Source organism: Lissotriton vulgaris, chromosome 7, assembly GCF_964263255.1.
Source record: "Lissotriton vulgaris chromosome 7, aLisVul1.2, whole genome shotgun sequence".
Lineage (NCBI taxonomy): Eukaryota > Metazoa > Chordata > Amphibia > Caudata > Salamandridae > Lissotriton > Lissotriton vulgaris.
The window spans coordinates 339,123,028-339,147,892 of NC_141695.1; the positions used below are offsets into that span (position 1 = coordinate 339,123,028).

General features: G+C 42.2%; 1 protein-coding gene across 1 annotated transcript in view; it reads left to right on the top strand.

Annotated features, from left to right (window-relative positions):
* LOC147701524 (circularly permutated Ras protein 1-like) overlaps positions 1-24,865 on the top strand; it is a 223,338-nt gene that overhangs the window by 140,962 nt on the left and 57,511 nt on the right. The window contains exons 8-11 of the mRNA XM_086930201.1: positions 3,135-3,182; positions 19,740-19,829; positions 22,879-23,030; positions 24,503-24,584. Of these exons, the coding sequence (XP_086786327.1) occupies positions 3,135-3,182; positions 19,740-19,829; positions 22,879-23,030; positions 24,503-24,584 (372 nt within the window). The remainder of the gene's footprint in view (positions 1-3,134; positions 3,183-19,739; positions 19,830-22,878; positions 23,031-24,502; positions 24,585-24,865) is intronic.

Genomic DNA, 24,865 nt, shown 5'->3' on the forward strand with positions numbered 1-24,865 from the left:
CCCCTTAACATACGAAAAGAAAACAATCTCCTCGCTTTTCGCAGACTGCTGAAAACCTGGTTGTTCCCCAAATAATTCCACCTACTAGAGGTATGTCAAGCTTTATGTTAGCGCTGGGACGCCCAATGGGTAGCTACACGCTTTAGAAATCCCAAAATCAAATCAAAATCAAATCAAATCACTTTATAAACACTATCACGGAGAACTAGACACATATTGCTTGAGCATGAACCACTGTAGGGTTCAATAATTCCACCAATGTGGTAGGCCCAAAGAAAACTTCGTATTCTTTATATCAATGGACAACTGCAAGCATGGAATAGCATAATACAACATGGCAAGATTTATACGATTAGAAATTACAGACTGACTAGGTTATGTAATTTTCTTGGGTCATGTATTTGTACCAAATTTGCAAAGATTGGCAATTCCAACAGATGTGGCATATAATGAAAGTAAGTTTTCAATTACTGATGAGTTTAGGCACTCAATATGTCATCATACAAGCATTGTATCACTCATTCTTTCACACATACATGTATTCATCCATCCACTGGATTCTTATATTTATCCTTGTCACCATAGCTAACTCAGGCTTATTGTATTCCGCATAAACTTTCCCACGAAGCAACTATTGGCATACAGCCATAAAAGTACAAATATTTGCAAAATTTCAGTTGGGAAAAACATATGCAGACCTTCTGAGAAAAGCAAACTAAGATTTTCAAAAAACAAATCTTCTACTTAGGGGATTGTCATAAGGTGTAGGCAACACCCAAACCCCTCCCTACTACTAGTGTAAACTGTGATAAGAAAGAAAATACCTGCCAAGAAGCTTTAAAAAGGTCTAATTACAATCCACCCTTCAAGGCCTATTGACTTTAACATATGCTTTCACAATAAATAAATCAGGCCTTCTAGCTCTGTTGTAACTTTTCACAATATACAGATCAGGCATTTAGCCTTGATCAATGTCATCATAACCAACTCAGGCCTGTTGTATTGAGCATAGGCTTTTCCCTAAGGTAAACAGTGCAATATATACACTTTATTTTGCAGACACACAGAATATCCGCAATCTAAATCTGTACCTCTCTGAATAGCGCTTTCGAAGTTATTTTTCTATTGATCACATAAGGTCTAAGGAACATCATGAATAGATGCTGTTGTTCTGTCAAACCAGACCTACAGAGGCAGGACTACGGATCAATGAACTGCTGTAATGATTCTGTGAAAATTATACCTGGAAAGCAATAAACAGTCCTTCCTAAAACAGCATTCCAAGGAGTCTCAAAGTGCAAATCTTCTACCCTGGGGGCTTTTCACTTAGTGTATCCAACACCAAAACCCTTGTCTGCTACGTCAATATGTGAGAATCCCTGTACCAAAATGCCTGCTTACAAGCTTTAAAACAACGTAATGACAATCCATCCTGAAAGACATATAAAATTAAACATAAGTTTATCACAATAAGCCTGCTCTCCACTGCTCCTATAGGGCTTTGCGTCGTACATCAGCTTGCCGACATCTTCTTGAGTCTTACCCTATCATGAGACCGTTCTGAAAACTTTCTTGCTGCATCATTGGCAATGCGAAATCCCTTCAACTCCAGCTTGAAATTGGTAAATTACCCTAGAACAAATGATGGTACATTACAGTTACTTCGCAGGAAATACATCAGGTGTCATTAAATATTTATATTTAAAAAAACATTAGAAATTCTTTGAAAAAAACAAAGATTAAAGGGATGTTATAGTTAGTTGAAAATGTCAGTTAGAACATACTGTTTTAAATGAACAACACCACTGATATTCGCCAGTTACAGTTATCTTAGGTAACTATAACTTGTGATCTAAAGTAACTATAAATTCCTCCCTCACCATGGACAGTGTTGTTATCAATGATGTCATTTCAGATGTCACAGTGAGGTTATCAATGCAGCCATAAAACATGTAATGAGTGATGTATTATATGAGGTACTTAGAAGTGCATGGCGAGGGCCTGGAATTATGTTCTCCAGTCTTTCATTCTTTGATTGATAATGCTTGCACCAGTACCTATGTTCAGCATAGTCTCAGCGGATTTGTACCTGTACATATAATCACTATAGTCTCAGATGAGTGATAATCCTTGTACCTGTACATATATTCAGCATATATTCAGCATAGTCTCAGCCGAGTCATAATCCTTGTACCTGCACATATGTTCAGCATTGTCTCTTTACAAGTACATATGTTTAGCGCAGTCTCTGATGAGTCATAATCCTTGTACCTGCACATATGTTCAGCATCGTCTCTTTACAGGTACATATGTTTAGCATAGTCTCTGCTGAGTCACAATCCTTGTACCTGCACATATGTTCAGCATCGTCTCTTTACAGGTACATATGTTTAGCATAGTCTCTGCTGAGTCACAATCCTTGTACCTGCACATATGTTCAGCATCGTCTCTTTACAAGTACATATGTTTAGCATAGTCTCTGATGAGTCACAATCCTTGTACCTGCACATATGTTCAGCATTGTCTCTTTACAAGTACATATGTTTAGCATAGTCTCTGATGAGTCATAACCCTTGTACCTGCACATATTTTCAGCATTGTCTCTTTACAAGTACATATGGTTAGCATAGTCTCTGCTGAGTCATAATCCTTGTACCTGCACATATGTTCAGCATTGTCTCTTTACAGGTACAAATGTTTAGCATAGTCTCTGCTGAGTCACAATCCTTGTACCTGCACATATGTTTAGCAATGTCTCTCTACAGGTATATATGTTTAGCATAGCTCTGCTGAGTGATAATCCTCATACCTGTACATATGTCAGTATTTTCTCAGCTGAGTGATTATACTTCTGCCTGTACATATGTTCAGCAAAGTCTCAGTCGCGTGATAATCATACAATCCTTGAACCTGTACATATGTTCAGCATAGTCTCAGTTGAATGATAATCCTTGTACCTGTACACATATACAGTACAGTATCAGCCAAGTGATAATCCTTGAACCTGTACATGTGTTTTAAACATAGTCTCAGCCAAGTGATATTTCTTGTACCTGTACATATGTTCGGCACAGTCTCAGCCAAGTGATCATCCTTGCGCGGACACCTTTGCTCACAACTTTCTTTCATTCCAGTACGAGGACGACGAAGACCATGAGGGACACTACACCACAAGGATGCAGGTAATGATCCACTGATGGGAGGGGTGTCTGTTTACTGTAAACATTGCTCGTGCGCATGATGTACATATTCAGCTCTGTCTGGCCTGATGCATCCACTCTCTGTGTGTGATGTGAGCCATTGGCTGTGTCCGTTGTTAAGTACTGGTGGGTTTGACATCCAGGGATCACTGATAAAATATCGAATACAAAAATATAGACGAAAAAAATATCGAAGTAAAAATATAGAAAGACAAAATATCGAAATCCTATCTACAATCAGGGTAAGTACAAAAATTATCGAATCAAAATTATAGAATAAATATAAATACTTAATAAAAATATCGAATTTATTAAAATAACTTAAAAATAATTTAAAATTAATGAAATAATAACTATAATTAATTAAAACATACTTAAAAATACTTAAATTACTTAAACATTATTAAATAATTAATTTAAGTTAAAAAAAAGAACTTGAATTTTTAACACATATATATATTAACATAATTTTTATTAAAAATATACAACATTTTTACTGTAGCATAGCAAGAGGTTAAAATTTACTACTACCACTCCAGCAACTGCTACAGTAGGGTAAACATTGGATAGCCTATGGGTAGAAATTACTATTCCCACTCCAGAGGATGCAACAGTAGGGAAAGCGTTGGATAGCGTAAGGGTAAAAATGACTATTCCCACTCCAGAGGGTGCAACAGTAGGGAAAGGGTTGGATAGCGTAGGGGTAAAAATTACTATTCCCACTGCAAAGGGTGCAACAGTAGGGAAAGGGTTGGATAGCGTAGGGGTAAAAATTACTATTCCCACTGCAAAGGGTGCAACAGTAGGGAAAGGGTTGGATAGCGTAGGGGTAGAAATTACTATTCCCACTCCAGAGGGTGCAACAGTAGGGAAAGCGTTGGAGAGCATAGGGGTAGAAATTACTATTCCTACTCCAGAGGGTGCAACAGTAGGGAAAGCGTTGGATAGCGTAGGGGTAAAAACTACTATTTCCACTTCAGATGGTGCAACAGTAGGGAAAGTGTCGGATAGCGTAACGGTACAAATTACTATTCCCACTCCAGGGAGTGCAACAGTGGGGAAAGCGTTGGATAGCGTAGGGGTAAAAATTACTATTCCCACTCCAGAGAGTGCAACAGTAGGGAAAGCATTGGATAGCGTAGGGGTAAAAATTACTATTCCCACTCCAGTGAGTGCAACAGTAGGGAAAGCGTTGGATAGCGTAGGGGTAAAAATTACTATTCCCACTCCAGTGAGTGCAACAGTAGGGAAAGCATTGGAATGCGTAGGGGTAAATATTACTATTCCCACTCTAGTGAGCTTAACAGTAGAGAAAGTAAATATTTAATATATTAATAAATATAAATTAAATATCAATACCAATAAAAAAATAATTAAAAGTAAATACCAATTTAATACAATATAATAATTAATCAATTAAAACAATATTAATTATTACAATTCATTAACTATTAATACAAATCAATTACCAATTTCCAAATAATTAATTAAAAAATAAAAGTTAATTACCAATTAATTCAAAATAAATACCAATAAATAAATAAAAACATTTAATTAGTTACAATTAAATAATTTCCCACCCTATTCTCCTATAAACCCACAACCCGCTACGGAAAATAAATTAATTAAATTCACTTAATTATCAACCATTAATAAAAAATGATTTGCCAATTAATAATTAATTAATTACCAATTAAAAATTAATTAACATTTTTTTCAAAATAAATAACAATATATAAATTAAAATATTTAGTTAATTAAAATTAAATTACTTCCCACCCTATTCCCCTATAAACCCACAACCCGCTACAGAAAATACATTAATAAAATTCACATAATTATCAATTAATAAAAATTAATTACCAATTATGAATTAATTAATTACCAATTAAGAATAAATTAACAATTTATTCAAAATAAATACCAATAAATAAATTAACATATTTAATTAATTATAAATACATTACTTCCCACCCTATTCCCCTATAAACCCACAACCCGCTGCTTAAATTACGCAAAAATTAAATAACATAAAATTAATTACTTAAAATAAGTTATAAAAAAATATACACTTTGCACACATATACTAACATACAAAACACTTAAAAAAATGTTATTATAAAAAAATCGATAATTTTAATAACCTATATTATATACTTCAATATTTTAACTTTCTATATTTATAAAAATTGATATTACATTACTTACCTTAAAAACTATATTTTTGATGACTATATTCTGTCCATTCGATATTTTGTCCATTCTATATTTTGAAGTCGATATTTGCGTAATTCGATATTTTGTACTCAATATTTTGTCTGTATACCGACATCCAGCACTGATTTTCAAAACTCCTGGTAGGATGACGACCAGCTAAATAAATTAATCAATAGATAAATAAAGTGGTGGGTGGGTGCCTGCTGCAGGACGTTAGCTGTGCTTCTAATTCAAGGCTTGTGTATATTGTAAAGCACTGAGCTGGCTGTGTGTCTGGTGTCATCTTCAGCTGTGGTCCTAGTGTAAAACTTTGGCTCCGTTTCTTATGAAGCATTTTCTGTGGCAAGTATGAAGGGTGGATTGTGCCTTTGGTGCTCAATATTCTGCACGTCTTGTCTCAAAGTTTGGCTTTGACCTGGTGTAAAGTGGTGGCTATGTGTGTAGAGTAAAGGTTTGCCTATCTGCCTGGCGTAGAGCATTGTCTTTGTGTTTGCTGTACAACATGGTGTGTACAAGGTGAACATTGTAAGCATCAGGAGGCATGGGCGTCCGCAGAAATTTATCCAGGGGGGGGCAATATTTTTACTATACCTTCCTCCAACATGATGTGTGCCAGGCGGGGCACAAGAAACACTGGGGGACAGGAGGAGCCATGGGGTCAGCGGCCTCCTGCAGGATGGAGCCAGTGCCAATGCCAGGAACCGCTTCAACAGGACGGCGCTGCAGGTGGGTGCGAGGTGGGTCACCGGAGGGATGAGGGCGGGTGGCGTCCGAGGGCCGGGACTGCGGGGTCCTCTCAGGGACCCTGGTGGTCGGGGCTGCATAGGTCGGGGGAGCGGGGCATCACCTGTGACCGACATCTGCAGTCACCTGTCTGGGTTTTTAAGGAGGTGTTTAACCTATGGATTCGAAGCTGCAGAAGCCAAGGAACCTGTCTAGAGGAGGGTGCCCTTCTGAGGGTGCTCGTCTGATGGCTGGGCCCCGCAGAGCTCCATGCACTTGAAGCAGAAGCCCCACCAGCGCTCAGGTGTCTGGCGCTATATGACGTGCGTGAATAGAAAGTGCACCCTTTTTCCATGGACAGGTAGGTCCAATGTTGTCACCCACATATTATGTATCACTGCCAGTGTGTGTTCACTAGGGTTGCCCCCCACCCCTCCACTGGACAGCACCGGGTGGTGAAGGGAGGGCCTACTGTAACTGCGCAGTCGCATAAATGCAAATTTCAGGGTCTCCTCCCAGGCAAACACGTAAAATATTATACTATTCAAAGACCACACAGTCACTGTCTTTAAATAAGACTGACAGGACACATTTCCCGTGCTGTGTACCAACACCATTCCCTACCACCTGTATATTCCATGTCATTTCTATAAACAATAGTATACAAGTTAATAAAACAGCAAAAGAGCAAATACTTAAAAACAACAGTTCATCCCATGTGTACTGGAACCTTTAGGGGAAGACATAGCTGTTGAAGTTAAGATGCAGGGCCGCAGCCCATGCTCACATTCCTACAGGCGATGAAGTCAAACAAATTATAGCAAATTGTCTGGTGTGTAGTTATCCATTTCATGGACTGGACTGACTAGAAATGCCCGTGCTGCCTGCAAATACCGCCTGAACCTCCTGGTGGCTGTTAAACCTGCGGCCGGGTGCATCCATGGTTGTTGGTAGCTGAGAAATATGCTAAATTTCATTGGTAGTAGCATAGGGCTCAGCTACCAATGACATAACGCTCGCATTGAGTGACCCCGTGGCATGGCCGCCTGCGACCAGCACCGCCTGGTGTGACTCGTTACAGCTGGGCCATGTTCCATCGAACGCGCTTGCGCACACTCCTGCAGCCCAGTGTCACTCACTGGGCTGCTGGAGTGCACTGCCAGTGTTAGTGTGTTACTAAAAAGAATGGCGCCAGGCCACCCGCGTCTGCCACCTATATGGCACCATGGCACGCCACCAGGTCCAGCCATCACGAGTACGGCCCGCACCTCTCATGCCGGGCACCATTATTTTTGGTAACATCGGACACTCCTGCAGCCCAGTGTGTCACTGGGCTGCTGGAGTGCCACTGCCAGCATTCATAGCTGCCAATGTTTCAGATTGCTAATGCTATGTGTGACATTTTCATAAATACAGTGTAATTATGAGTGACGTTTCAACGAGTATGAGTGCCACTTTCTTGCGAGCAAAAATTAAGCAAGGAAGACAAGGGAAACATATATATATAAAAAATTAGACCGATTTGAGCAATGAAATACTCTAAGAAGATCTTAAAACTGGTGCAAACGGCTGACTCATAATTACAATGAAATTATGAAAATTTCACACATAGCAATCTGAAACTTATAGTGATTTAACTACTTTGTGCATTCTGGGAGTTGTGGTATTGATATGCCTCAGTGGACCACTTTGTATAAATACACTTAAAAACAAAGATACCTAAAACGAAAGCCTTGGATTGTAAACATGGTGTCCTGCTGACAGTTTAATTAACTGAGAGCCTACATCTCCAGTTCCTCATGTGTGCAGGTGGTGGTGGTGTCTAGCGCTCTTTTTTAACAGAATGGGACACATTTTTCATTATTTAGACTTTACCCGGAGTAAGAGAGATAAAGGCAGAGAAAGGAAAAAGCAGAAAAGGGAAAACAATAAAAAAGGAGAAACATGGATGAAAAAGAACATGTAGCAGAATAAAGCTAAAGAGACCAGCAGTGTGGGGGTGGTGGAAAAATTGCATTAGTTATCCACAAGTCTAGGCACCCCAGATTTCAGCTGCTCCTGCAGTGGTTCCATAAGAAAACTTTGGACCCCTGTGCTTATTATTATTTTTTTAAATTAGGCACTGCCTCCATCTTTACCTAATTTTCAAGAGTTAACATTCCAAGTCTCCCTAGTTCAGGGCGTCCCTCCCTCGTGGATGATTTGTCCTCCCTCTCTGGGAGGCTTGGCCTTCCCAGGTGCTCTGTGTTAAGGGCTCCTCGACTCCTTCCCTTCCAGAGATTGGGTTACGATGTCACAGTCTTTTGTCGGTTGATCTTTTAGGTACGATGTGACACGCATCCGAGTTCTGCGTCCCCTGTGCCCTGGGATAATCTCCAGGCCTCAAGTTCCCTGGCCTTTCTATAGCGGCCAACTCGGTCCTCGGCTGTGGGGAACACGGCGAGGAGCGTGTGGCCTCGCTGATGCCTGTACAAGGCCACTGGCCACCCCAAGAACCATGCGAGGCATGCGAGGCAGGAGAAAAGGACTGCGTGGGTGGAGGGGGTCCAGAGAAGGGAGACTGCGGACTTGCGGAGAAGAGAAAACAATCCTAGTCATGATCGGGTTTAGTCTGTCTGCAGCTCAGCCTCACTCGAGCAAAATGAGCTTAATGCTGAACTTCCCAAAAATTAAGTATTTCTGCATTTCGGTGACTGAAACAGTTGAGCAGTAGTATAAACCACTATGTTTGTTAAGTAACTGGACACTTACTTTTGCAGCAGCTGCTGCCACCGAGCCTGCCCCTACATTGGTAGCTGCAACGACCCGGACTGATGGGCCAGCCTGCCCCGATTACTTTCCCTGCAGAAGCGCCGGCCGCATTTCTGGCCTAGAGTCGAGGACAGTGCTGGTGCAACATTTTGATGATGGCCTCAGTGCTGCTGGGCTCACTGCATACGGGTCCTGGGTGACGTGGTACTTTACTATTTCGGCTCAAGCAAACAGTTATGCGCGATGTCATCAGCACTCCGCTGAAATGATCTGCGCAACCGCGCTGGCGAGGGTGAATTAGTTACATTGTTTGTAACCTCACCTCTGCGCAACCCTGAGAGTGCTGAAACTGCCCGCAAGCTGCAAGCTGCACCCACGGCGCGCTGCCAGCTTTCTGGTTCAGTTAGTAGCGCTAACAGCAGCACTGCCATTAAGGCCCGCACCGTACGGACCGACGATCCAGGGGGGGCAAGCGCCCCCCCTTCTCCCCTCCAGCGGACGCCCATGTCAGGAGGTGAGCTCGCTGGAAGTGGTGGAGCAAAGGCATTGGCTGTTAGGGGCGGTGTAAGAGCACTGCCTGTGGGGCTGGATCTCAGCACATGGATTGATTCCAGGGTTCTGGTTCTATGACAAGTAGTTCCATGACCTTATAAAGTACCTTGACCTTTGGCTTCTTCATCTATATGGTCAGGTAACTCCTCGGTTACTTTCAGTTTTCTTATAATTTGGGACAAGAGGATTTTATCCCATCTTCCAAAATCCCCGAAAGTGCCCAGTTTTACGTTGACAGAACCTTTCATTCCCAAAAAAGATTTGAATCAGCTGTTCAGGCGCCGAAGGTATAGCGCCTAGAGTTCAGCAGCACTCTTGCAACCGGATTAAGGCCCCGGGCCATATGTGCAGCCATTAGGAATACCAATTTCCCAATTCCAATTATCTCCCAATCACAATTTGGAAATCAGTATTCTTAATCTGTGAAGTGATTTTAGGGATACATGTATGAAGAGTAGTAATAGCGGTTAGCAAAAATAGCGATTTTTTGCAAACCGCTATTTAGTAATTGCTATCACTAATGTACAAAGGGGTTATTTAGCTCCTATTCCTAAAATAGCAATTCGTAGTGGGTCGCAAATAGCCTTACCTCATGAATATTAATGAGGTAGGTCGCTATTTGTGATCCCCTACCATTCACTGCCATCACAGGGATGGTGACCTGCTGGGATCAGGAGACCACCATGTCTGTGTCTCATAATAAAGCAACCTTTTTTTTTAATGTAGCAGTTTTCCTTAAAAGAAAACAGGATGCGTTTACAAATTATAAAATGAAGCTTTGAAGTTTCATTTTTTAATAGTAGGCCGTGGTCCATGGGACCACGTCCTCCTCTTAAAAAATATTTTGTCAACATTCTCAAAGGAGAAGGGGTCCCAAATGAACCCCTTCCAATTTGCGAATGGTTGCCACCACTTTTAAAACGGTTAAAGTGTTACTGTTATGGAACTAGAATTCGATCACAAAACAGTAATACATACCATCCTGATTGTGTATTTGAAAGGGACGCCCAAAGCATACCTTTTCCAAATACCGAATCGCAAATGCAAATTGCGATTCAGTAACAAGTTACCAAATCACATTTTTGTACAAATGAAAAAGCATCTGTACAACTTGAACATATTGTAGCAGTAGGTCTGAGAGGACTATTTAAGAGTGAGTTAGGTGATTTAGTGGGGACTCAGACACTGCGGCAAGTAGGTCTGTGAGAGTGGCTTCAGCTGACCCAGAGAAGGATCTGGTCACCCAAATATAAGTAGGTAAATTAGACCTCCAACCTAGAAGCACCAGTACTACATAGGTGATAGAAGGGAGAAGCTTTTCTATTTGATTTGTGGCTCAGAGTGCTGCTTGGGTTATTGAATGCAGAGGGGCGGAGTTACTGGTCATAGGTCTCTCCAGGCCTTAACAGGGTAGATCCCATCCATCAGAAGATGTTCTTAACCTTTCCCCTTTAATATGGACAGCAAAAGTAGTCACCCTAGAAGACCAGGTTCCGGAGGAAGGTGGTCACTTGGTCACCCTGGCACTTATCCACGTGCACTTCATTTCCGGGGGGGGGTTAAGGTGCAGCGGGAAAAAGGAAGGACACAATAATAATAACAAGCATTGGCAAAGCCAATAGGTCTCCCCTTTGGGACTCAATGGCTTTCCCAGTGGTTTTAGCCATGCTACGCAGCATCACTAATAAACAGGATAAAAAGCCTATGTGACAAGAGGCACGCCTAAACAATGGCACGAGTGGTTTCTTTTGGTTTCCAATCCCAATTGAATTAGAAAACAAAAAAAGTCATGCAAGAGGGCGGAGGAACAATACAGGTGGGGAAAGAATGCAGGTGGAGGGAGCAATACAGAGGGCGGAACCACAGAGGGTGGGAAAGCAACAGGAGAGCGGGACAAAGCAACACATCTCAGTTCTTAACCCACAGTATGAGCAGTTCTTGAGCAGACCCACATACACTGAGGATTATTAAATAGTAACACTACAATTGACAGGGTGCTTTAAAATCCCTTGTTGCTTTTCTGAACTGTGGTGTATTATTTTGCTTTCTATTCCCCACCTCTGTATTCTCCACAGCTGTATTCACATGGGCCCCTGGCCTGGTCCTCCTCTAGTTTTCGACACTTGTTTTCAGTGTAATGATGCAAAGCACTTGCCTGAGCATGAATATGTTTATTCCAGAGCCAGTGTTATATTTGTAAAAGAATAATGCTGGGGACCACAGTTTTGCCTTGGCCGGTGGTATCGAAGGTCGGGATGCCAAATGCCTATGCTGCGTGGTCTTGGTTCCACCTTGTGCCTCTTTAATCCATCACAAAACACTCTCTGTCTCTTTATAACACTCTTGGGGGTTCTTTTTCATACCTGATTTCTCCTGTTGTCACAGTTTTCAATCTTTCTGTTCCTCCTTTCCCAGTTTTGTTTTTTTCTCTCTTTTACTCCTGATCAAAGTGTGATGAGGAAATATAAGTGCTGATCCCCACAAACGAGTGCTAGTGGGCCTCCCCTGCAACCACCAGCTCAAAATAACCACTATTCTAACCTCACAATATACAGCCTCACTTTTAAGAGGAGTAGTCATTAGCTGCCACTCTGGGATCCAGGTCTAGAACTCTGCTCCAAACATTCATACATACCGATGGCTACAAAGTATAAAATATTAAAGCATCCAAATCATCACCTGCAGAATCCAACTCAGCAGACTGCCCGAAGGTACTTAATGAAGAACCTGCAGGCATCTAACTGAGCTTCGGCAGCTACATATTTGAGGGTCTTTATGTACCTAAAAGAGCTCCTGCAGGGTCCTAACAAAGCATCATCAGGCACATCACTGACCTAGTACCAGCTTCAAAAGCGAGCTCCACGTGTACCCTGATGAGCATGTGAATGTACCCAGCAGTCTTCCTGGAGGTACTCAACTGTGCTTCTGCAGATGTACAATGGTGGCTCTACATCAGCCTAACACAGCTTCCGGAGGGACCTAACCAAGCTTCTACAGATTCACAGATGATCTCCTGTGTGGACTCTAAATTTTGTTTTGCTAAATACATTTTTCTTTTTTAAACTTTTAGAGAGATAGAAAAACAAAAGAAAGACAGAACAGCATGTTCCATGAATAGCCTGTAAAATAAAGTACATAGTTGTCATGAGGTGCACAACAACATATAAGTACACATATTACCGAGGCCCAGTTCATAGTAGTCCCACCACTTGCCCCATATCCTGGTATGTTTTTGGGGGCATCCCCTGGCATGATAGGTGGGTTCATCCTGTTGGGCGCACCAGTCCAGGAAATGTTGTGGACCTCCACTTTCTTTCAATGTCTCTCTTTGCGACCAGGGTAGCCATACCCACCACGGCTCGATCACCCCGGGAGCCCCCAGGGCCGTCCCTAATGCCCAGCTATGTGATTTGTGGCATTAACTCGATTGGCTGGGCGAGGACACTGGTTAGAATGTGAGGAATTATGTGCTTATAGCTGGCAATTTTGGGGCATTGCCATACCAGGTGAAAGAAGTCAGCATCAGAGGAAGTGCAGCAAAAACACGTGAGATGCAGAATCTTGCATCCCACTAGAGCCAGGTACATCGCATGTAGGTAGTAAAGTTGGGTTAGCCGAAGGTGCGAAGAGATCACAAGTTTCCGGGGAGTCGACATGGTGACCTCTCAGGTAGGGTCCTCTAATGGTCCTATCCACCCCTCCCATTTCTGTTTAAGAATGGTGAGATAGTCGGGAGGATTAAGTACAGATGTGTGATAGAGTTGGGAGGTTCCACCTTTCATGATGTCTCCCATAAGGTGTGTGGCCTCAAGAGGGTTGTATTCGGGGAGGTCAATTGAGGGGATGTCGTGACTTGAGTGGGGGTGATGATGCTGCATCTATCTATGGATTTGTTTTCAGAACAGATTCAAATGAAGCAGGAGATCTTAAAAAGTGCGCAGGTGATCTCTATGACAGACATCACCCGGTGTTGTAGTTCCAATCTTATTCCATTTAAATAAGTCGACAACGTCTGCGGTGTGCTGGAGTCGGCGACTCCTCCAGAGTGGGGTTAGTTGCGGGAGGGTCTTATCCCAAACAATGTAGCACAGTGCCCTGCACCAGTGCAGGAAGGTCACCCTATGACCTTGGAAAGGTCTTGGGAACAGCAGTCGGCGTAGAGCAGACTCATTACTTTGTCTAAACTCAGGCGAGTGCTCTGCTTGATACACCAGGTCGTTCCATCCTGCGTAGCCAGTCAATAATAACTAAACGGCCTGCAGCGTTGGATATAGAGTTGCAGGTCCGCTATTCCCATGCCGCTATCATAGACCAGGAGCAAAAAGACCATACGATGGACGGAATGCTGAATTGATCAAACATTCAACCCCAGCCACAGAGCTGTGCCTAAGTCCATCGTTTTTTTGCTCACCATGCCATTCTAGTTTAAACCCAGCCATATGCAAATCAGTCTTGACCCTGTTCCCCATGGGAACAGTCCAGCCCGAACTGACAACCAGGCTGGAGGCGGCATTGGTTCATGTTGATGCAGGGGTGGCGTCCTCCCTACAGAAAGGGGGCGGGTCTTGGATCGCATGCACTCAAATTTACACCTTCAGATACTCAACAGAGTTCCTGCAGGTATCCAAACAAGATAGAGAAACTTTTGACAGCACTCCTGTGGGCCAGTAATTATAACAGTTAGGGCAAAAGTAGAAGGCCCCTAGTATATAAAACTCTAATAGTTATAGAGTAAGCACAAAAACACTTGATAAGGTAACATTCAAAGGCAATGATTCAGATATAGAGTTTCAAGATATAGTCCACTTGTAATTTGTTTTCTTCAATCTTTATTCTTATAATTCCAAAACACAGGTATTCCCAGCAAATTTAGACATCACCAACACGTGTTTCGTCCTGCACAAGGACTTTTTCAAGGCTGGAAAAGATTACAAACAATGTACAATGTAATAATACATTTAAAATACATATATATACAGAATAACAACAGGTTAAAAAAAGACGTATATACATTGGTGTTATGTACAAATTGACCTTGCCTCAGCTATAAACCATGACATATAGACCTAAGTCTAATAAAACATAACCTCAAATGATCGCAGGTCACAAAATGTCAATAACACTTACAAAAAATGACATAAGACATTCCCAGTACCAAGCACGGGATATCTTTTATAATGAAAGGAATCCCTATGGGGCTGAGCAAATGACACATATAATTCATTCTTTGAACATTAAAATATATACAGATACACCCACCATAAAGAAGGCGAACTGGACTGTAAGGTGGGCTTCAAATGTAGGTAAAAAGGGCCGAAATTGTAGAAGGAATATAATGTCTGAGGAGATAAAGCACAATAAATAATCTGAGTTAGGGAATTCAAATGACTAATGCCTGTGTCCAAAAATGCATGTCCAGTATCATATGTTTAACAAAGTAGGCAGTCACCAAAGAGTTGAAATCAACAGTAGCATGATAACTAAATTGGAAGTACATCTGTATGGTAAGTTTCTGGGAAAACACAACCGTATCAAGTCTGAAAAAGAGTGGCTGGAATATACAGAGCTAACGCAAAAACCATGGTAATGGGTGTACAGCAACACCGTAATGTACACTTGTAACAAAGAAACCCATTATACAAACACCCATAAGCCAAAAAGGGTGACATAATCAATTTAACTCACCCGATTTGTAAATAAACGTTAGGGAGTAAGGGTGTTAGTGTAACAATTGACAAGTTTCCGGTCCAAGGTATCAGTCACAATGGTCAAATATGACCCAGCTCGTACGCTGTTGGTAAGAAAGAAACGAGTATATCACACATGGTCCCGTAAAGATAGAGAGTAACTAAGCGCTAATACACAAACTGTGTCAGTGGAAACCCCAAATGTAGGTGAGGCTTAGCGATGAGTAGTGGCAGGTATAAATATTTCTTAAGGACACAATCTATATTAATCCGAGACCAACAGGAAATGCGACAATTCAGAAACAGTGTTAGATAAATGACAGCCTCGGCGGATGAAGGTCAGAAAAGACACATATAGTCTAATTGTGAACAGTATACAGGAAAAGTAACGTCACAACCTTATAGGGGAAAAAACTATCACCTAAAGTGTAAGCGAGAACTCACCTAGCTACACAATTAAGTCGTCATTGGCAGCATGTTATGTAAATGTCAGGTTCTAGTAAACGAACACACAAGTGCAGACCGGAATTGTAGCAGAAGTAGAAAAGACAACCATGATAAGTTGATACGCTACAAAAGAAGAATAGCAAGAATTATAATTGGGTAACCAGACCATTCATTATTAACCAGCCGGTATAGCGTTGCCTAACCACTCCAATGCACTTACCCTAAGTACGGCTATCACATATCCTCAAACGAACGGTCCGTGAAGCGCGAAACGCCAAAGTTCTACAAGCGGCATTTTATGCAGTCGCCGCTAAAGTGAAACCGCCGCCGCACACGTGGACCAACAGGTCAGGAAAATGAAAGAAGGACTAATGCGTACCGAAGCCAACTAACTAGGTAAACGTGGCATCCATATTGGAATGTCCACCGGGGGTAGAGAACAGACCAAAGTACTAACCAAAAAGTATAGAAATCGGTAATCAATAAATTACTTGGACACAAACATGAGCCATAATAAGCTCCCAAGATGTTTATCAAGACATAAAGAACTATGTGATGTGTAGAAGTCACTACATGACATATAAATAAAATCAGCTTCAGTGAGAGAGAGAAGAATGCGTAGGGCTGATAGCGTAGTAGTGCAACTCACCAGGAAAAGGAAACATTGAAAAGTTGACTCTAAAAGTTGAACATCATATATGAGACAACAGGATATATGTTGATACATAGTTATACAGAAGCATAGGTACATTCAATCTAATCTTTGAGGAAAACGTGGAGCTCGCGGTCAATGTTGAGACCCATATCAACCCCTCGTAGTTTACTTAACCATTGGGATTCACATTTCCTCAATGTACTTGTTCTGTCCCCTCCTCTAGGGTTGGCTTTTACCTCCGTAATGCCATGAAATTTAATCGCAATGATTTCAGAACCAGCATGTACAGTATTATAATGAACTGCTAGGGGATAGCTTCTGTTATGATTACGAATTGCTCGTATGTGTTCTTGTATTCTTTCTTTAAGAGGTCTTGTAGAGCTCCCAACATAAATTAAGCCACACTGGCACACTATACAGTATACAGTGAATTTAGTGTTACAATTTATAAATTGATTGATCTGGTAAGTATGAGGGGAGTTATATTTAAAGTTTTTCTTTTTATCCTCAGCAAATTGACACACACAGCATTGGGTGCATTTGTAAAAACCTTTAGGTTTATTGGGAAACCATATGTTGGTGTTGTCTGTTGGTACAGGTTCTTTAATTATAGAAGGACTAAGTCGATTCCTAAGAGTTTGTCCTCGTTTGTACACAATTCTGGGTTTATTTGTCAGATAGGAATCCAAATCTGGATCCATTCTAAGAATGTTCCAATGTTTATTAATTTTCTTATACACCTGATTACTGTGAGAATTGAACTGAGTAATAAAGGCTACCTTCTCTGTATTTGTTTTTTTATTTTTGTTCCTTTTCTTAGGTTTTTGTTTCAAGGGCTCAGATCTCGCCACCTTGTTAATACGATCATGAGCCTTGTCCAATATTGCCCTGTCATAACCTCTCACTGCAAAGCGTTCTTTTAGATTATTTATCTCATGTTGAAAATCCGTTTCGCGACTGCAGTTACGACGCAATCTGGTCATTTCACCAAATGGAATTGCTGTGATTTGCGGTAATGGATGAGCACTACTTGCATGCAGCACAGCATTACAAGCGGTACTTTTGCGAAACAGTTTACTTTCCAATTTGTCATTGTTCACAAACAGAGTAATATCCAGAAAATCTACACTGCTCTTACTGTGGTATGAAGTGAAGCTTAGATTATATGTGTTGTCATTGATGTACGTGACAAACTGGTTAAGTGATAATTCATCCCCTCCCCAAATTAAGAAAATGTCGTCTATGAATCGACACCAAAAAATGATGTGATTCGACAATTCAGGGGGACCATTTTTCCAGATATGGAATTCTTCAAAGAATCCCATATATATATTGGCAAATGAGGGCGAGAATTTTGCCCCCATAGCTACACCTGAGTGTTGATGGAACCATTTTTTGTTGTGGACAAAGTAGTTATTATTGAGAGCAAAGCGGGTGAATTCCAATATCATTTCAGTGTGGTAATATAAAGTAGCATCACGTTTAGCTAAGAAATATGTAAGGGCCTCCATACCTTTGACCACTGGGATACTGGTATATAGAGCACAGACATCTAGTGTCACCAGTAGGGCATCATCCATCCATGTTAGATCCTCTAGTTTATTAAGGAGGTCCTTAGTATCCTCTATATAGGAGGGTAGATTGCGTACAATAGGTTGCAGTGTAATATCTATGTACTCAGAGATATGTTCTGTGACACAGCCAATTCCTGATATTATGGGTCTTCCCGGCGGTTTAGTAGTGCTCTTATGTACTTTGGGAAGAATTTAAATATACGCTGCCATGGGATTAGGGTTGTAAAGATACTTAAGTTCTGCATCAGATAACACTCCCATGCTGTGCCAATATTTTAACATTTTCTCTAAACAAAGATTGACTTGAGAAGTAGGATTAGCTGTGATACAAGTGTAGGATGTGGTGTCCATAAGTTGTCTGTCTATTTCAGAGAAATAATCATTTTTATCCATAAGGACGATATTACCTCCTTTGTCGGCCTCTCTAAGAACCATATTATCATAACCACATAGTTGTTTAAGGGCTCTCCTTTCCTGAGTACTAATATTGTCACATGTTGTAATAGAAGACCATTTGAATTTGTTCTCTAATTTATAGAGTTCTGTCGTCACCTCTCTGAAAAAACAGTCAATCAGATTATCATGCGGAAGTTGTGGTACAAAGATGGGTTTGTTTTTCAGGCCACTGCTTGTTGTAAGGTTATCGTCAACTGCAGGTACTTGACAGTACTCCTGACGATTCGCAACAGAGAACCTGCAGGTACCTAACGAGGTCGTGAAGGAACCTAACAGTTTCTGGAGGAGCTCAAATAAAATACTGCAGTTTTCCAACAAAGCTTCTGTAGCTTCCAAGCAGAGCATGCTTTAACAATCAGAGACGTTTTCAGAAGGATATTTGCTGTTCCGTGGGTGGAGTACATATATGGCTTGGTGTGTTGATTGTGATTACACTAACACTTTCTGTCCTTTTGCTGATAAGCACATCCTCTTTGCACTGTGTTAGCCTGGTCATCTAACTAGAAGGAGAGGTCAGACATGGTACATCGCTCTAACACGCTTATCTTCTCATGAAATTCAATAATGTTAGTACTTGAGCTGAACATAGGTAATAGGTGTAACAGTCTGGCAAATACTAATTATGGAAGTTTACAGCATCCCCCTGGAACGTGCAAACGTTTAACTCCGGTCCCTTCTACATTTGGTGAACTCCGCTGTTCACCAGATAAGATGGAATTTACAATAGATGCCTCCATGCAATACATTCTTTCATCGGATACTTCGAATTTCATTGTAGAATAAAAATAAACCCCATTGATTCTCTGCCGGTTTTAATTTTGACAGGTCCTCCTCTTTGCAGAGGAGTGAGTGGGGTCCTTTCACTGTGCACGGCAGTATGTATTAGATGACCCCGAACCACGTGTAGAAGGGGATTTTGTCTCCAGAAGGCAGTGGGTCCCTTTAACCATGAGCAAGAGACCCCATGGCGTATAGAGGGGCAGATTTACGACTTTTGGCGCATCTCTGCTAATCACCAGAGATGTGCCAGAAGAGTTGCCACGCATCTGCCCACCCGTGTGCCACCACTGATGAACTGCATTTACAATGCGGTGCACCGTGGCGCTCGGATGGGTAGATGCGTGACGCATTCCCGGTGGAAATGTGGCGCATTGCTTGAGTTGCGTCGCAAGCAGCTGGTGTTAGCGACAGCTAGGTAATAGGGAGATCATTTTATCTCCGCTTTCTTGGCTTTTAAAGCCAAAAAAGCAGAGATAAACCCCCTTGATAATATGCCCCTTGGTCCACAGTTTTGCAAAACAGGATCTAGTGGGTGTCCGAAATGTTCGCCACAGGAGACAGACCCCTATGCCACATACAGCAGGAACAATGTCCCACCCAAAGTTGTTTCTCTGGGCCCTAACTGTCCAAACCAGGAGATGCTGGCTCCACCCAGGAATCAGAGTGCCATTTTAACTATGCTGTCTTTCCTTTGCAGGCGGTGAGATCCTGCCTCTTGCAGTGTCTGGCTTTCCTCAAACAGAGATGCCCCACGACCAGAGTGTCTCTAGTCACCTTCAGTGACCAGGTACGGGCAGCAGGGGAAGGGGGCGGGATGGACAACCATTCAGCGGCAGGAGATCCAGGGAGGAATGGGAGGCGGGGCAAACACTATGGCATGGGGGATAATCCCTCTGAGACTGCTGCAGAGAGGTTTATCCTTTTATAGAGGAAAGCACAGTGAGGATAATTCGTCTGAGGCAAGGTGGGCGGTGCCCCCTCCAGGACAAGGGCAAAAAGAATCCAAACTGGATTCCAAACTGGAATGGCATGGTGAGCAAAAAAACGATGGATTTAGGCCCAGATCTCTGTACTGGGGTGAATGTATGACTTTGTTCTGCATTCTGTCCATCATTGTTCTTTTTGCATTTGTCACCCCTCCAGGACAGGAGCACACTTAGAAGAAGGGATGGGTGAATCTCTTTGAGACAAGGGCAGTCACAGTCGGAAGGTCTCTTTGAGATAGCAGCACACAGAGCCTGTTGTAAGGCAGTGCGACTGGTGGGGCCACACTGGACGCTGACCTAGAGGGGGGCGCTGACCTAGAGGGGGGGCTCTGACCTCAGGGTGGCGCTGTGTTTAGCAATAAGTAGGGTTTAAAACTACCTGCTGTAGTTTCCGTGTGCTTCAAGGTTTCAGGCAGCATTTAAAATGTCATGATCACTCTTGTAATTAATATTCATGTTAGAGAGAGATTAGAGTGTTGTCTAGGAGTGGTTTTGACTCACCCTAAAGTAGTTCAGAGGGTTAATATGCCTCAAAGAACAGATCTGTATTTTATGTGGTTAGCCGAGTGCATTAGTAAAACCAGCCTTTACCAGCTATTTTAAAAAACAAATGAAATGTATTTGAGAGAGGGGCTACGGGTAGATGAAGAGTACTTTTACATGGTGATAGTGAGGGATTACAAGGAGGAGGTCATATGGGGGGGGAAGGCGTAAAAAATATTTGTTGCACCAGGCACAATCAGCACGGAAGCCGGCCCTGGCAGCACATGAGCGGGATGCATCCCCACCCCATCCCCAGATCCCAGGGACAGATACGCACACAGTGACTGGCCCTATTTTTTAGGGTTCTCTGTGGTAAAAGTGCCATAAGTTGTTCTGTTATTTCCTGATTTGATTAATTGTATTGTTTTTAATTATGCTGAAATTATGCATTGTGTTTTATTATAGGTGTTTTTATAATATTTGTGTTTTAATAATATTCACATGTACTAAATAAATAAATTGACTTGTTTGCACTGCATGGTATAGTAGTATCATTCTTTGAGTGTTTCAGGGACTTTGAGTGAGATCTTTTTTGAGTTTATCTATGTGTTTTATATGAATTAAGAATTCCACTATTGATAGGGGGTTCTTGTTGATTCAGTGAATCAAGGGATAATTAGTTTTTGTACTGATAGTACTCTATTCCCTTGGTTGTTGGCAAGGGGTCTCTCTCTGTTTACACAAGTTACTTGTTGCATCACATATCTAGATTCAATGACAGAAACAGCAAAATACAAGTCTGGCGGCACACTATGCTAAACACAGATATTTAGAGTACGTTTTTTAAAGTCACGCCCCTAATTACACTGGCCACGCCCCTTTTAGAGACCCCCCCCCACTTACAGCCCTGACCCCCAGTAATGGCGGTCATGACGTGACACCACTAGTGATTACAGATACTTTTTGTTAGATCCTCCTTGTCAGCAGGGAAAGTATTTTGGAGCTAATAAACAGGAAAAGCACAGGCAGCAATAGAGTTTTCTTCAGTCATGCCTGGAACAGGCGCATCACCATCAGCAGTAGGAACGGTCTTCCTTCTTCCAGCAGAGTACAAGTACAACACAAGAAGCAAACCTGAAACCATTACAGATACATATAACATGCTTTGTGCGAGTATCAGCAGCGCATGCGTACATTACAAAGAGGAGAAACTGTATGAATACCACCACGGAAAGATTCCCAAGCACACAAAAAATTGGGACCAACAGGCACGTATAACAGGAGTAAACCTAAAGAGTCAAGGCAACCATCGCTCACACTCATAGTACGGGTGCAGCGAAGGAAGGAAGGAGCAGATTCCCTACACAGCACACAAAAGTTAATTCTCAACAGACACAACCGCCATCAAGTTTCTGCCTGCAAAGTTGGTTTATCACTGTACATTGCAACCTTCCACACTTGGAACTGCGAGATACATGAATCAATGTGGTGCACACACACAATACCCCTCCCCACCTCAACCCCCAGCTCCACTGTCAGGCTCAGCATGTGTTTGAGAGTAGTTTGTACTGCTTTGGTAACTGACGTACTGAGACCACAACCGGCATTAACTGCCCACGTATTGTATCTAGAGTGTCCTCTGGCTCCAAAACACTACTCACAGTGCAGGAGGATCAGTCAGTGCTGGGCCAGTGAGCTCCATGGCTCAGCTGATCAGTTCCCTGTGATTTTAAAGTGGGCGCCATGCTAAAACTTAAAGCGAGGTGTCCAATCACAGTAATTTCAAAATAATGAATATTTGCTAAAATACAAAGCGCGGTCTCCGAGCATATTTAACCTATTTGCATGGCGGCTCCAGAAGAGGGTGCCATTGTGATAAAAAGAACCCCATGAAACCAGGTGCCATAAAAATAATGATGAACAAGGGCGCTGTGGTAAAATAAACAAGCGCGCGCGCCGAGGCAGCATGGGGGGAGAGAGGAGGGGGGCCTTCGCGGCACGCTGAAAGTTAAAAGCAGCAGGGTGAGGGAAGAGAGTAGGGGGCCTTTCACTTGCGGGTGCGAGAATGAACCATCTGTTAGTAATTAACAGATGGTTTGAAAGATCGCTCCCGCAAGGGAATCGCCAAACGTGCACGCGTTGCCATTCAAAACAATGCGCAAGTTTTTGCCTGCAAAGCTTTGCCGATTACTAAAGGTCTTTTTCCTAAGCAGCGGATGCGCACTGCGTAGGCGAGACCTAATGAATGTTTATAGGTGTTTCATGGCTTGGATGGGGTTAGATGGATTCATGAAAGTGTTTGGTGCTGGTTCATTGATGTACATCTGTGTGTACTCCCTGTTCCTATAATCTCCTGTGATTCTGCAGGTGGTGTTATACGGGGACGGGATGCAGGAACCACAAAAACTCCAGGACTGTGAACTACTGGACCAGGACTACCTGAGGTCTCAGGGTCAATGTCAGCCCCTACCACATCGTCTCACCGATAGCCTGGAGCACCTGGAGGCGGCTGTCCACAGGTAGGAGTCTGCAGCAGCTGGGATCAGCCATTTCATTTGGAGTCCGCTCTCTTAAGGCTGCCGTACACACCCGAAGACAGCCATTATAATTTAGAGGTGTGCAGCACCTCGAGTCAAATATGGTACTTAGAGTCAAACATCTTAAGGCAGGAAGTAGTAGCCTGAACCACCTGGAAATAGATAGCCATCCTAAGTCAGTCATCGTGGGTAGGAAGGTGCAGCCTACAGCATCTTCTGGCACATGCATCAAGGAAGGCTTTTGTGGTTCCTCAATTGCGATTATTAAGGAATCGCAATTAAGGAATCGCAAAAGCCTATGCATGTAGGAATCGCTATAAAAATTGAGATTCCTAAACATTCCTAAATAGCGACTCACAAATTGCGAGTCGCAATGAAAAAATGGCTTTCTATTCATTTCCACGGGCCTTTAGGCCCATGGAAATAAATGGGAATTGCATTCGCAATTTGCGAGTACCAATTAGGTACTCACAAATTGCGCATGCAAATTCAAGGGTGCAAAGGTGTCAAAAGGACACCTTGTTGCACCCCTGAAATTGTAATGTGCACCCATGTCGCACATACACATGCTCCAGGACATGTGTGTGTGTGTGTAACATGTAACTTTGAAAAATGCACATTAGTGCATTTTTCAAAATTTTTGCAAATGACCGACCTGTTTTATTTTTCGGTAATTTACGACCTCTAATCGCAAAATCGTATTTTAAATTGCTCTAGCAGTGCATTTAAGGAATCACAATTTGTGATTCCTTAAATGCAATTGCCATTTTCAATTTTTGCACTTGGAATGATGTAACCCAAATGCAAAAATACCAGTCGCAAAGGGGCAGGTTCTGAGAGTCTGCCCTTTTGCGACCGGTTTTTAGTTTGATGCATGGGGCCCCTAAAGAAGTCCACAGCACCCGAGTCAGCCATCCGTAGGTAGGGAAAAGATGGAAGGAGTTGAGGAGAGGGCCATGCTAAGCAAATCTACAACGCATGGGGTCAGTCTGCTTAAGTCAAGAGTATACAGAACCTGGCAAGGGCAGCATGTTTCCACCTATTCTATTGATACTAAGATACCCACAAATAATGAAACACCCACACACAGAGCTACTACGACAAACATTCTCAGACACACAGGTATGCACAAATGTTCTGTTAGATGTGCCTAAGAGCACATACAGATGTTCTGTTAGATGTGCACAAGAGTACATACAGATGTTCTGTTAGATGTGCACAAGAGCTCATACAGATGTTCTGTTAGATGTGCTCAATAGCACATACAGATACCCCCACATGCATTCCAGCATTCACGCACACAGGTATGCAGACACACATTGCTCTGATGCACTTAACAGTTTGGGCATTTGGTTATTTTCCTTGAGTAGTAACTCTGTGCTCATTTGAGCAGGTCTTTACTTGGAAGCTTCTTCGTCTCCCAAACATGAATTTAATTATTTTTTCTTTTTCAGATTAGAAGAAACTGGAGCCACAGCATTGGGTCCTGCTGCGCTTGTTTCCATAGCAATAGCATCTCAGAAGCCAGGATCTAAGGCAAGTGAGGAAAAAGAGGAGAAGAGAAAAGAGACGCAGAGTTCCAGGAAAACAGGCAAACCTAAAAGGCACATAGGCAAAATCACAGATACTATTTTTAGCGAGATTGGATCTGTATGATAAAGAAGGATTCAAAGATAAATATATTAGAACGTGATTATGAACAACTTCTTACGAACACGCGGTTTACGTTGACCTGTAAATTATAAGTAACCCAATTATAAGGAAAATCGATATGAATACAAATCCTGAATACAAAACTATTTTAAAGCATACTGTAA